Source organism: Xenopus tropicalis, chromosome 1 (genome assembly GCF_000004195.4).
Source record: "Xenopus tropicalis strain Nigerian chromosome 1, UCB_Xtro_10.0, whole genome shotgun sequence".
NCBI classification, from domain to species: domain Eukaryota; kingdom Metazoa; phylum Chordata; class Amphibia; order Anura; family Pipidae; genus Xenopus; species Xenopus tropicalis.
Window position 1 is genome coordinate 74,603,207 of NC_030677.2, and position 13,359 is coordinate 74,616,565.

At 37.0% G+C, this 13,359-nt stretch overlaps 1 protein-coding gene across 1 annotated transcript; it reads left to right on the forward strand.

The window, feature by feature from the left end:
- Window positions 1-337: 337 nt before the first annotated feature.
- adh7 (alcohol dehydrogenase 7 (class IV), mu or sigma polypeptide) lies at window positions 338-11,087 on the forward strand. The gene is made up of 9 exons (XM_002934768.3): window positions 338-417; window positions 2,345-2,446; window positions 2,829-2,970; window positions 5,143-5,227; window positions 6,118-6,337; window positions 6,682-6,942; window positions 7,325-7,454; window positions 8,126-8,264; window positions 10,995-11,087. Exons 1-9 carry the CDS (start codon window positions 400-402, stop codon window positions 11,017-11,019), a joined length of 1,122 nt encoding a protein of 373 aa, XP_002934814.1. The 5' UTR covers window positions 338-399; the 3' UTR covers window positions 11,020-11,087.
- The last annotated feature ends 2,272 nt before the right edge of the window (window positions 11,088-13,359 follow it).

Consider the following 13,359-nt stretch of genomic DNA (forward strand, 5'->3'; position numbering starts at 1 on the left):
TGGTGATCAACCACTCTGGCTGTTTTTGGCTACTACACATGCATTTATTGCCCCAATTCCATCTGCTATATAAGTTTTCGGCAAATGCATTTTCTAAAGGTGCCATGATACTACCACACAGTGAATAATATACTGGTATAAATACTGATTTGGTGTCCATGTCACCTAGTTGATAAGCACTACTGTCCAGACAATGATTAAATTAAGGCAAATAAATTTTTTGTACACTTGATCTTGCATTTTAGAAAATATGTCCAAAGGTTTCTTGCTCAGTTTTTTTCTGTTAAATAATTAACTTTTTGTTATCCTAAAAAGTATATATTATGTGTACAGATCATCTAAATCTGTTTCATTCTTGTCTGGTGTTGCTGAAATTTATAAGAAAAAATTGTAAACTAAATGGAATCAGCAGGACAAGTAAGTGCTTATTTATAGCTTGACATTAAATTAAATTGTGCTCATTTTTTTACAGATGCTTTCAGCAAGTTATGTTACTTTGCATGCAACAGGGAGGGTAGTGTGCAACTTGGGTCACATTTACCAGTGTATTATAAATATAACAGATCCATGAATGAATTAACAGTAGTAGGACAGGAAATGACATCAAAAGAAATACAGTAATTGGCTTTTTCTCTCTTATATCTACCCATGATCGAAGGCAAATGCTCATGGAGCTTCCGCCTAAACCTGTTCACACTGTTCATGCCTACTGACACCCTTGTTTTGTATACCCTTTAGGATAAGTCATTTGGACAAATGTCAGAAAGTTTGGCCCTTGTCGGAAAGTTATAGCATGGTTATAGATATATTTAGAACATATAGAGTCTGTTGATCATCACAATATTGCTGCAAGTATATCTAGGGCGGCCAATAAGGATTCACCTCTAATTTCCCAAGACAGTCCTTTAGACTGATATGCCAGTCCCTGTTCCCTAGCGCAAGCACAATCACAGTTTGGGAACTATTAAAAAATAGTTTTTGGAAATACTAAACAAAAGTTTAAGTCTAAAACTAATGTATCTTGATAAGTAAGGTAAAGTAGTCTTTTAATGCAATTTATGTAAATTTTGAAATACTGTTGACATAAACAATTCATAGACAATTTTACCTTTTGATAAATATGCCCAGTGTATATGTAATGCTAATAATCTCAGTGTTAAATAGTCTATAAAAACCTGTCAGAAAGCAAATAACATGTCATGAGCAGGAATGCACCCAATGCTGAAGCTTTAGTGAATCGTAAAAGCTGCAAAGCTGGTTACAGTGTAAAGTACAGTTCACTTTAAGTGGACAGAAACCCATCTAATCCTATAGTTTGCCACTAGAATTACTGTTCTGTTTATATAATTTATTCATACATCTCTACCAAATATGTGAAATCAGTGACCTTTCACAGACTCTTCTGGAAACAGAGCTTAAAATTATCTCCATGAGAAATAATAAAATAACACCTTAAACAGTGTTTAATAATTGAGGCTCATAGAATATTGTGGCAGTCTTGTGTGCAAAGCTCCAAATGCCCAAAATCCAGCATTGTCCGCACAGAAGTAGCACTAACTCAGTCTCAGATGCAGAAGCCAGTTTTAGCAAAGCTTCCATTTAGTACAGGTAAAGGGTCAGTTATTTGGAAACGTGTTATGCAGAAAGTTCAGAATTACAGAAAGGCCATCTTGCATAGACTCCATTATAAGCAAAAAATTCTAATTTTTGAAAATTATTTCCTTTTTCTCTGTAATAATAAAACAGTACCTTGTACTTGATCTTAACTCAGATATTATTAATCCTTAATGGAGGAAAAACAAGGGTGGAATAAAAAAAAACTGGGGCACATAGAACACTAGCAATGACTCTGGAGAAAAACTTCCACGAATCCACCCTCAAGTGCAAGTGCTCTAAAATAAATTCAGTAAAGAGATTATATTGACTTAATCTACAACTTAAGTTGCATAAAATAAAGCTCTTGCGTTATTTGCTTTCCAGTGCATATTTCCTGCCTTTTTCAGTGAATGGTACACCACTACAGCTATTGATGATATAGAACCCTGGACCTGAGGTAGCTTCAGGGTTTCCACAGTGGGTTGCATCAGCAGGTGTGGCCAGGGAATGGGACCCAAACATCATATTGAACATGTGCTTTGAAAGTAATGCACTCTTAAAAATGCTAGATTTGTGTAAAAATGGAAGCTTAGTTGCATCCATTTTGATGCATTGGGCATAAAAGTGGTGGCTGCAATTAAGTTGGAATTATGGGGGAAATCAGCATTATGGGTAAAAAAATACAATTTGTGTCCAGAAATGCACTTTGCATTCTGTACTTGTATAATTCTAAATGCACCTTTTTTAGGTTATTAAATGCAAGGCGGCTGTGACATGGGAAAAAGATGCACCCTTTTCAATTGAGGAGATAGAAGTTGCTCCCCCAAAAGCCCATGAAGTTCGTATTAAGGTAAGATTCTTCCCATTACTATCTGGAAGATTTTTCTGGAAAACACAAGGACATCCCATGAGTTTAGGTCCTATCTTATTAAGGTACCCATTACCTCCAGAGTTCCACATATCATTAAATATAGCTTTCAGACTTGCTGTTGATGTCTTTAGAGTTTTTAAGTATGCAGAGAGGTTCAAACTTAAGTTCATTTGTTTAACTACTTTATAAACAAGTCCCATTTACAAATTTTGCTTCTGGCTAAAAATACATGATGTCTGTTTGGGTTCAGGGGAATCCTGAATCCTCTTAATAGCTCTTATGTATATTAGATTATTTTGGAACCATGTAAATGTCACAATTATTTGTGTCCATCTTATTGTACTATATACACTTTATTAAGCTGATAGCAACAGGTATCTGTCGGTCTGATGACCATTCACTCGAGGGGAAATTTGCAGCTGTAAAATTCCCAGTTATTCTTGGCCATGAGGGAGTTGGTATTGTTGAAAGCATTGGAGACGGTGTGAAAGACATTAAGCCAGGTATGTGAAACTAAATCTATTATTAATATCACATTTTATTTTGCTGTTTTAAAAATTAAAGACCTATTAATAGATAAAGTGAGAATGAACAGCACCATGGCAATTTGAATCTCCATAAGTCTACAAAAAATTATTTAAACCCGATAGGATTGTTTTTTTTCAAAAATGATTAATTATATCTCAGTTAGGATCAAGTACAAGATACTGTTTTAGTACGACAGAGAAAAAGGGAATCATTTTGAAAAATTTCAATTGTTTGATTAATGAAATCCTATATCTGTACAAGGCATCTAATATGCTCTGTGTGACTGTGTGTGATATACAAATTAAAATAACAGGGCACTCTAATAAGATAATTCAATATTTATTTAGCATTTGGCACAAAAAAATGCTAAACCCCTGCAAACGGGATCTTTTTTGGGGTGGCACGTGCGTAAAAAATGCAGGTAGCCTAAGCATGCATCATACCTAACATTTATATCATCTAGTTGCTCATTACTAGTGCACCACATCTTCTTGTTTGCTTCCCCCACCATGCAGTCCTAGGGGCCTATCTATTATGCTGTGTAAAAAATGCCAAAATTCGCCACACATCACCAGGCTTTGGCGCTTAAAAATTTTATTGCGCCTTTTTTCTTCCACTGGAACTTACATAAAATTATGGTGTAGAACAGTGGTTCTCAACCTTCCTGATGCCGTGACCCTTCAATACAGTTCCTCATGTTGTGGTGACTCCCAACCATAAAATTATTCCCAAAACTATTGGAAATATGTGTTTTCCGATGGTCTTAGGCGACCTCTGTGAAAGGATCGTTCGACCCCCAAAGGGGTCCCGACCCACAGGTTGAGAACTGCTGGTGTAGAATCTTGTGTTAGAACGGTGAAATATGGCATTTATTTTACACAACTGCTTACACCATTTTTTGGGGAATTTTGTTTTACACAGCATAATAAATAGGCCCCCTAGTGTGTACTTTCTGCCGATTACTTTACTTCCGGCAATGATGTCACTTCCTGATAAGCGCTGCATCATTACTATACAGTCCTAAGGCATGTCATGTTGCCATAGAAACCTGCAAGTTAAATTTGCTGTGCTAAATACAAAATTCACTAAGTGGCATGGGCTAATAAATCCTCATACTAGTAGTATCCACATTAGCAGCTTTCACATTATTTGGTACACTGGGCTATATAGGGATCAATGAACATCCTGTCTAAATAAATATACTAAATCACCCTCCATAACATAAACAAATTTACAAGAAAAGGGAACCACAAAGAGCCACTGCTCCTGTATAAACTATAACAAGTAAAGGAAAGTTGTGCTCACTGCTAAATTTTAAACCATTAAGCAGGGGTGCAACGAGGCCATGACTACAAAATTTAACTTGTAGGTTTCTATGGCAATGGGATGTGCCTTAGAACTGTATAGTAATGATGCGGGACTTATCAACAGGGAGTGTCATTATTCTGGAAGTTATGTCATTGCCAGGAAGTACACACTAGGACTGCACGGTGGGGGGTGAACATTGTGATGTGGTGCTGAGTTGCCTGCATTTTTTCCACATGTGTCCCCGACACGTTGGGTATATCTTTTTATTTTCTTTTAACCTTTTTTTTGTTCCAAATGCTAAATACATTTTGAAATTTTTTTTAATGGAGTGCCCTGTTCTTTTAATTTTTATGGTTACTTTGGAGGCCTTCAGGTAGCCCCCCTACAGTGAGCACCAACTATTAATTCAATGTGTGCAATACGGCTTTGTGTGATGTAGCTAGCTTCAGTGAGGATGTAGCTACAGTATGTAAGTTCTGCACAGTGCTTGGGAGCTTGTGAATATAGGGGTGTAACAAAAGGCTCTCAACTGCTGAGGGAACCAAAATTGTAGCAGGACAGTTTTGGGGGCCATTAACTATTTTGCTGTGGAACTCTTTAAAGTCCTGTTATGCCTTTGGTTGCAGCTAGGCCAGTCAGAAAACAAGCTTCCTCCTCACTAAGCAACATATCTAAGGATATGTTTTACAGTTTCATTTTACTTTTCTAATTAAATATAGCCTCACTGTAAAAAGGGTGGTTGTAGTCACAGCATCACAGGCCAAATGTTTTTAGACAGCTTGTGGACTTTAATACAAGCATTATACTGTATCTTATCAGCATTGCTTCTTTTTCTTTAGGAGACAAAGTCATTCCATTAGTTGCACCTCAATGTGGAAAATGCCAGTGTTGCAAGGATCCAAGGACTAATAGATGTCTCACCAGGTAAGTATTTTCAAGTTTTTTTTGCTGTTTTCCTTGATAATGTTGGTACAGTATGTTAAAAGCAAGGTTTTCAGGTTATTAACCTACTAAGCAGTGCTAGTTGCTGATTGGTTGGTCTAGATTTTTTTTATGTGACCATGGTATTCCTATAATAAAAATAATTAGGATTCATTGTTATATCGAAATACTAATAAAAAAATGCTTTTGCTTCAATTTATATTTTGTTTGTTAAACTCAAATGACTTGCTCAACTTTTAGTCTGATTGTAAGTTTTTACCTGTATTTGGGATAAGCTACATGGATGACCATACGACAGTTCCCATTAGTTGACTGCAGATATCACAAAAAGGGTTACAGACAGTGCCAAAAACTGATACCAGAAGAGCGATAGGATTCAAAGGGATAAATGTTTTTATGAAACTTATGCATCAGCTAGTGGTAATGGGCAAATCTGTCCTGTTTCACTAAGCCAAAAAAAATTGCAAAACAATGAAAATTCACGGAATGCAATTAATTCAGTGGGCATTTTTCCACAGCAACTTTTTCCAAACCGCACAATACATTGCAGTCAATGGGTGTTTTTCGTAGCAAAACCTGGCTAGTTCATGCATACACTTTTGGCTTGGCTGGAGGGGAATTGATAATTGCAACATTGTTTTAATAGAATCCCTAAGGTATACCTTCCATAGAATCCAGTAATCTGGAATTCAGAATGGAAGGTTAATAGAATGAGGCCTCAAGATAAATAAAAATGTAGCCTCCAAAAAAATGTGATTTTGGTGATTAATCTGTATGTGAAAACAGAGTGAGAACAGGGAGGCAAATACCATTAAAATTAAGTATGTAGATTGATGGTAAAGAAACAAAAAATAATATTTTTTCATCACCAGACTGAAAAGACAATTTGGACTCATGTCTGATGGCACCAGCAGATTTACCTGCAGAGGGAAGCAAATCTACCACTTCATGAACACCAGCACTTTTACTGAATACACTGTAGTTGAGGAAATGGCAGTTGCTAAGATTGATGATAATGCAACAATGGATAGTGTCTGTCTCATTGGATGTGGTTTCTCCACTGGTTATGGGTCGGCATTAAATACCGCCAAGGTAAATATATGTATATGTGACACTGATATGCTTTAGTGATCCAATAGTCAGCATTAGCTAAACTTCTAACATATAATTATCAAGCATACTCTCTCCTCACTAAAAGGTAATTTGTTAAAGTACCTGATAAAGTACCAGATACAATAAGCAGCTTCTTTAATTGTTGTTCCAGTTTGGTTACATTAAACACAGTATAAAATTTAATAAATTAGAAAGTGTATAATCTTTATTAGTAAATAGGGCACGCTGAACATAAGTTGTAGATTAGAAACATAAATGATGTAAATCATCCTTTAGAAAGACATGCTGCCACAGCTGATGATTTATTATGTTTTCTATTGCAGGTGCACCCAGAATCTACTTGTGCCATATTTGGTTTAGGAGGAATTGGCCTTGCTGTCATTATGGGCTGTAAGATAGCTGGGGCAGCTCGCATCATTGGAGTAGATATCAATCCTGACAAATTTGACATAGCAAAGGAACTAGGAGCGACTGAATGTATAAACCCCAATGATTATGATAAACCAGTAGCAGAAATGATTCTGGAGCAGACTGGAGGTGGCGTGGACTATGCATTTGAATGTGTTGGCCATGCTGAAACTATGGTATGACTTGGGGACAGATTTATCAAAATGTGACATTTGAACTCCACACAGAAAAATTCACCCACTTTCTATGCATTCCTATGGTATTTTTTGAAGCGTATTTATTAAATGGTGAACATTCACCCATTGATAAATACACTTCTAGAAATCTCATAGGAATGAATAGAAAGTATAATGTTTTTCTGTAATGAGCTCTAATCTCATATTTTGATAAATCTTCCCCTATAACTCTTACCACTTTGCATCAAATAGCAGTAGCTTTCTTTTTTGCTTGTTTTCTTCTCTTTGGGGGTTTCAATTTAGTGAATGGCGTTTTTCCAGATATTTCAATGGCTCTGTTCTGTGAAATAGAATCTTAATATTCTCTCACTTATTTTCCCAGTTAGCTGCACTACACTCAAGTCACTTTGCATTTGGAACAACAGTCATAATTGGAGCATCTGCATCAACTCTTTCCTTTGATCCAATGATCCTGTTGTCTGGACGCACACTTAAAAGCTCTTCTTTTGGAGGTACAGCAGTTTGGTTCCTTACAGCCTCTTTAATATATGTGTACAAAGCAATAAAAAAGTACCACATTCAACAGGCTCAGGTGGAGTAACTTATAGCTGAATAAACAAACAAAAGAAATTCCAATGTTTGGATCATATCATCGTGATCTTGCTCAGAGAAAACAACAAACGTGTGTAAGCAGTGCAAAACCTAAAGAACCCTCCCCCTGTGAAGAAAATGGTGCTAAAACAGGGATCCAATTAATTGCCACAGAAACCAGATGTGAGTGTGAAAAGAATGAAAAAACCTGACAAAAACATCAAATAAAAGTAAGCACTAATTGTAGTTACAGTAAGATATGAGAAAGCATTTTAATCAAGCCTGTTGTGGAATTAATCATACTAAAATACAAAGGAACAATATTGCCAATATAGGCATGAATAGTTATTCAGATAATACATAATGTTGAGTGCGGTACTTTTTTGTTGCTCTCTCTCTATATATATCGATATCTACAGGTATCTATATTTATTTGCTATATTTTAAAGATTTCATCATCTTAGCACATCATTACTTTTATTTATAAGTAGATTTGTATAAATGAGTTTTCTTGCAAAATGGTTGCACATTTTACCTCTGTTCTGTACTATTTTTCCGTACTACCTTTTCCTCTGTTCTGTACTATTTCTAGGCTGGAAGTCTAGGCTGGAAGTTCCAAAATTAGTTTCTGATTATTTGGCAAAGAAATTTGACCTGGAAAAGTTGGTGACGCACCGATTACCTTTTCAGAAGATCAGTGAAGGATTTGATCTTTTACATTCTGGCAAATGGTATTTCACTTCCACCTTTTTAAATAGTTCCTAATATTTTTAAAGAAGATCTAAAGTGTAACTAAAGAAGTGGGGCAGAAATGTTGTACATTATGATTTGGGTTTCTGTACCAGCCCAAGGCAACCACATCTAAAGATGCCACCAGTAGCTCTCCAACCACTCACAATACACAGTATATAGAATATACAGTAAGGGAGAGATTTATTAAGACATGAACACTCCGAGCGTACCTCCGCCGATTTTTTTCGCGCTTGCGCGACTTTTTCGCATTTTCGCAATATTTGTGATCTTCAGAAATTATCGTATCCAATCCGAATTTTTCCCATTCGGGATTCAAACTCGTGTTTTAATGAATCGGCTCCTATATGTCACAATATAAGTCTGATTAGTAATTAATTCAGATTTTTTCAGATTACATGACAGCTCAGAAACCAGTGGAATTTGCACAGGATTTTGAACAGCCCTGTAGCATTAATTTCTATGACAAGCTTAGCTTCTTAGCAGCTGCTCAGACCACACTGAGCATGAGTGTCACTGGATAATTACTGCTATACAGATGCTGAACCTTTAGGCTGGTACAATAAGTTTAGCATACTAAATATGGTATTTCTAGCCATGTTAATTTTTAGGGTTTAGTTCGCCTTTAAGACATGTTTCATACATGCTTACTTCAGGTTCCCAGTGTATGAGTGTATCCTCACAAGAATATAGCTGCACTAATCATCTGATAAATAAATTTAATAGAAATAGATATGTTTATACATCCCATAAATGAGTGCACATGTTGGATTCTGCTTTATTTACTCTATTATAAATATGGCATAATATGGCATGCACTAAACACAGTAATCCTTATACTGGACGTTACACAATCAAGCGTATTTAATGATCAGATCCCAGTTGCAAACTGGTTTTGTCCTTATACTGTATGATCTCTTAAGCACAGTGCTGGGGTTTAAGGAGACTCTCTCCTCGTTTGTATGGAAAAACAGCAGGAGTCTAGTAAAGGAATCCTGTGGAATTTCCTTGACTTCTGTCATGATGGTGCCGGGCTGCTTTCCTACTACTGTACAGCCCCTGGTACATAGTTTTTATATATCTTCAGAAGACCTAAAGTCCACAGGCACCAAAAATGCACTATACATTTCTCATATGCAAATTTAAAGGCTAGCTACCTCCAAACTAATAAAGCTTTACCATCTGAACAAAAATCTACAAACGTGCTGCCATAAAGCTAACTGAGTAAATTAGTGCACTATTCCTATATAAACTTGGGGTTATGTAATACAGGTATGGGACCTATTATCCAGAATGCTTGGGACCTGGGGTTTCTGGATAAGGGATCTTTCTGTAATTTGGATCTCCATACCTTAAGTCTACTAAAAAGTCATTTAAATATTAATCAAACCCAATAGTATCGTTTTTCTTCCAATAAGGATTAATTATATTTTAGTTGGGATCAAGTACAAGGTACTGTTTTATTATAACAGAGAAAAAGGAAATTATTTTGCTTATAATGAAGTCTATGGAAGATGGCCTTTCCGTAATTCAGAACGTTCTGGATAACAGGTTTCCAGATAACGGATTCCATACCTGTAAACAATTTCAACTTTACTAGTCAGGCATAGCTACCCATAGCTACCAATCTGCATGTAGCATTTACTGGTTAGCTTTTTGTAAAATATGATTGGTTGCCATGGGTTACCTCACTTACTTCTTAAGTTTCTTCCCATTTTATATATCAATTTTAAAGTTGCATATTGCAGCTTGTACCTACTTCTCAGCTTCTGGTTGAAGCTAGGTTGGTGGATCTTTTAAACCTATAATCTTTGAGAGGCAAAGTAAGGGCATCATAACATCATTGGCTTCAGTGGCTAATGCTCTTATGGGAAAAAATGGGTATATTAAAGAAACAATACATAAAAAATAATGGATGCCAAATAAAAAAATATGTATTTATTAAATAAGAAACTAAGAAGCACATGAATATGACCAAAATTCTGTTCAGTATGGAAAGTATGCAAATTAGTGTACGCAATTAGTGTACTGTATCTTTTAACCCTGAAAGATACAGTAAACCTGACTTTTACATGGAGGAATGATGTGCTTTGCTTTTGCTTAGTTAGATCAATACAAGTCTTTAGATGGGATAGATGGGATCAGATCAGCATGTTCCCTAATGGGTCAGCCTTAGCTTAAGGAAAAGGCAACTAATGAGAGTGTCAGTGACCGTAGTGGCTACAGCCTGGTATTAGCAGTCTAGGGGGCACAATCATGAATGGGACAAATTTGGATTGGATACGATAATTTCTGATGATCGCAAATATCACGAATATGCTTACGGAAAAATCATATTAGTCATGATAATATCGTATTGACAATCCGGAAAGTCGCAAAGTTTTCGTACCGAATAATTGTAAACAGCTGGCAAACCTTTCCGATTTTTTCGCACAAGCGTACGAAAAAGTCACGCGAGCGTTGAAAAAGTTGTGCAAGCGCCGACAGATTCGGCAAAAATATGCTCGGAGCGTTCGAATGAATGCGAGCGTTTGTGTCTTAGTAAATCTGCCCCTAAGACTGGAACTCAAAAATCAGAAACCACTAAAAATAGAAAATTAATGATATTAAAAAGGTGCTGAAAAGTGCATTTTGTAACAGTACAATCCCTAAAAATGTTCAATATATGTAACAGAATTGCAAGCAATGAATATGATCTGTTCTCCTTTCAGCATTCGGACAATCCTGAAATTTTAAGCAGTGGCTGCATTCTTCTCCAAGATGTCATTTCCATGAGCCAAATAAAAATAAAAACAATTGTGTGATTTTTGTTTTTATCATGCGTACCTGGAACAAGTGTTTTGATAAAGCCATTACATATAATAACATGAACTAAACTGTACTGATAGTGTATGCACGTTCAGAGTGTATGGTGTTAATCCAAGTAGTAGCTATGGAGTGCCATTACACCGGGGCATATTTATAAAGCTGTGCAAAATTATTTACCCTAGAAAACCGTGTAAAAAAAGTGATGTATTTATGTCGTTAAGACAGTATTAGTTTAGCTTACAGCTTTATTGTGTTAAAAAGCCACTGTCTGCCTGAATGGCTAAAAGTTAGGTAACCCTATGTCAGGCTATGTTGTTTAAATGCTGGAAAACTGTGAAACTGAAGAGAAAGATGTGCACAAACTGAAAAAAAACCCATAACGTTCTAGAGGGTTTTAGGCCTCCTGTCCTACATTTAAAGGGATAGTGACACTTTCCAAATGTAGCTGGAACATGTTACAAGGGTAAGGTGGTTACATTACTGGAATAGCAAGTAAAATACTAGCCAAATTTACCAATAATACATGGGCCAGTACCTGCCTACATTTTACACCTTCTCTGTCCTGATCATACAGAATACGCCCCATTACCTGCCCATTTATTTATCAGGCCACCACCTTTACATCACTGGCCTGCCACCCCACATCACTGACCACCCCTCAGCACATCTATTCTTTTTAAAAAGTGGCAACCCTATACGGGGCCTGCAGGCACAACAGAAATGTAACATTTGGTAAGTAGAGAATCAGAGAACCTTTTCCCCTGTTTTTCTTTTTGTGGCATCATCCAGCCTGGTTACAGGCTAGAGGGGAATCTGATTGGCTGGTAGCTGCAGTGCACCTGTGGGAAAAGAGGAGGGCCCAGGCCGTACCTTACTTTGGAGCCAAAATCAGGGCCAACAGAGGATATAAAGGATCCCTTGACGCAGTAGCTAGCCAGAGCCCCAGAGAGATTGCTGCGTTGAACGTATGGGAGCTGCCAGTAACCAGAGAGGCTGCAGTGTGCTAAGCTTGGGACAGCTTTAAATTTCAGCCCAAGAAACAGAGAGATTGTTTTTCATCCTGTTCAGCTGCCTGTGGATACTTGTGCCATCCTTGTGTGTCCCCTTTGTGAGGACAGGTGTTTCCTAGTGAGCCTGCTACATGGAAGCAACTACCTATACAAAGGGAGAGGTACTTTGGGGCAGGTAGTGCTACCTGGGGTGTTAAAAGAATTCTTGGGTAATCTAAGTAATCTATATTTGTCCATCCGGAGTGGAGTGTGGGAGAGTGGCACCTTGAAAGACTGTGCTAGGGGTTGACAGGCAACACAGGTTCCACAGGGCAGAATTACTGTTAATAATAAATGTTGTTTTATGCATTATTCTTCTTTAGATAAAGTTCACCCTTGTTACTGCTAATTTGTGTGTGATTTATTTTTCCCAGAGGACTTCCCTTGAGGTGTACTCCTCAGTGCCCCCTAGGTGGAGGTACTGCACTGTAAATCCCAGTTCCCAGTATCTTTCAACATAACAAGCAAAGAGGTTCAGGTTCTACTGGATTGAATAAAAAGTAACAGCCCAGAGAAGTGAATTTGACCCTATTCTGCAGGTGTGCCAAGAATGGGTTATAGGTAGTTCATAAAAGGCATAATGACAATTTACTGCTATCTCTTTTAGAGTGTACTACATTAAAGGGGTGGTCCACCTTAAAGTTAACGTTTAGTATGTTATAGAATGGCCAATTCTAAGCAATGTTTCAATTGGTCTTCATGATTTGTTTGTCATAGTTTTTGAATTATTTGCCTTCTTGTTCCAACTTTTTGCAGTTTTTAAATGGGGGTCACTGACCCCAGCAGCAATAAAAACTATTGCTCTGTGAGGCTACAGTTGTTATTTTTACTTTCTACATTATACTAAAAGTTAACTCAAAGGTGCAAAGGTGAACAACCCCTTTAATGGTATATCAGATATCTGATGTTAAAACCTGGTGTATAAGAATTTTACAAAGGTACTGTTGGAATATCATGGTTGGTATGAAGTTTTATCAATATCTACTGTTTATTGCATGTGGCATTTAGGGTTCACACCTGACTGATATTTCACTGGCCTAGCTGGTAAAATACCAGCCACATCCAGTATTACAATTTTACTAGTAATGTACTTGCTGGTAAGCTTGTAATCATCTGAATAGGCTAGCCACCTTGTGCCCGTCTTCTCTCCTCATGCCCAGCTCACCTAATTTTTGTATCATTGGGCACAGTCTGTCCTGCAACATCTATGTTACGGCTA

Coding starts and splice junctions, on each gene's coding strand:
- adh7 (XM_002934768.3), top strand. Junction 6,943..7,324: donor TTGGCCATGCTGAAACTATG/GTATGACTTGGG, acceptor TTATTTTCCCAG/TTAGCTGCACTACACTCAAG. Junction 7,455..8,125: donor TAAAAGCTCTTCTTTTGGAG/GTACAGCAGTTT, acceptor TACTATTTCTAG/GCTGGAAGTCTAGGCTGGAA.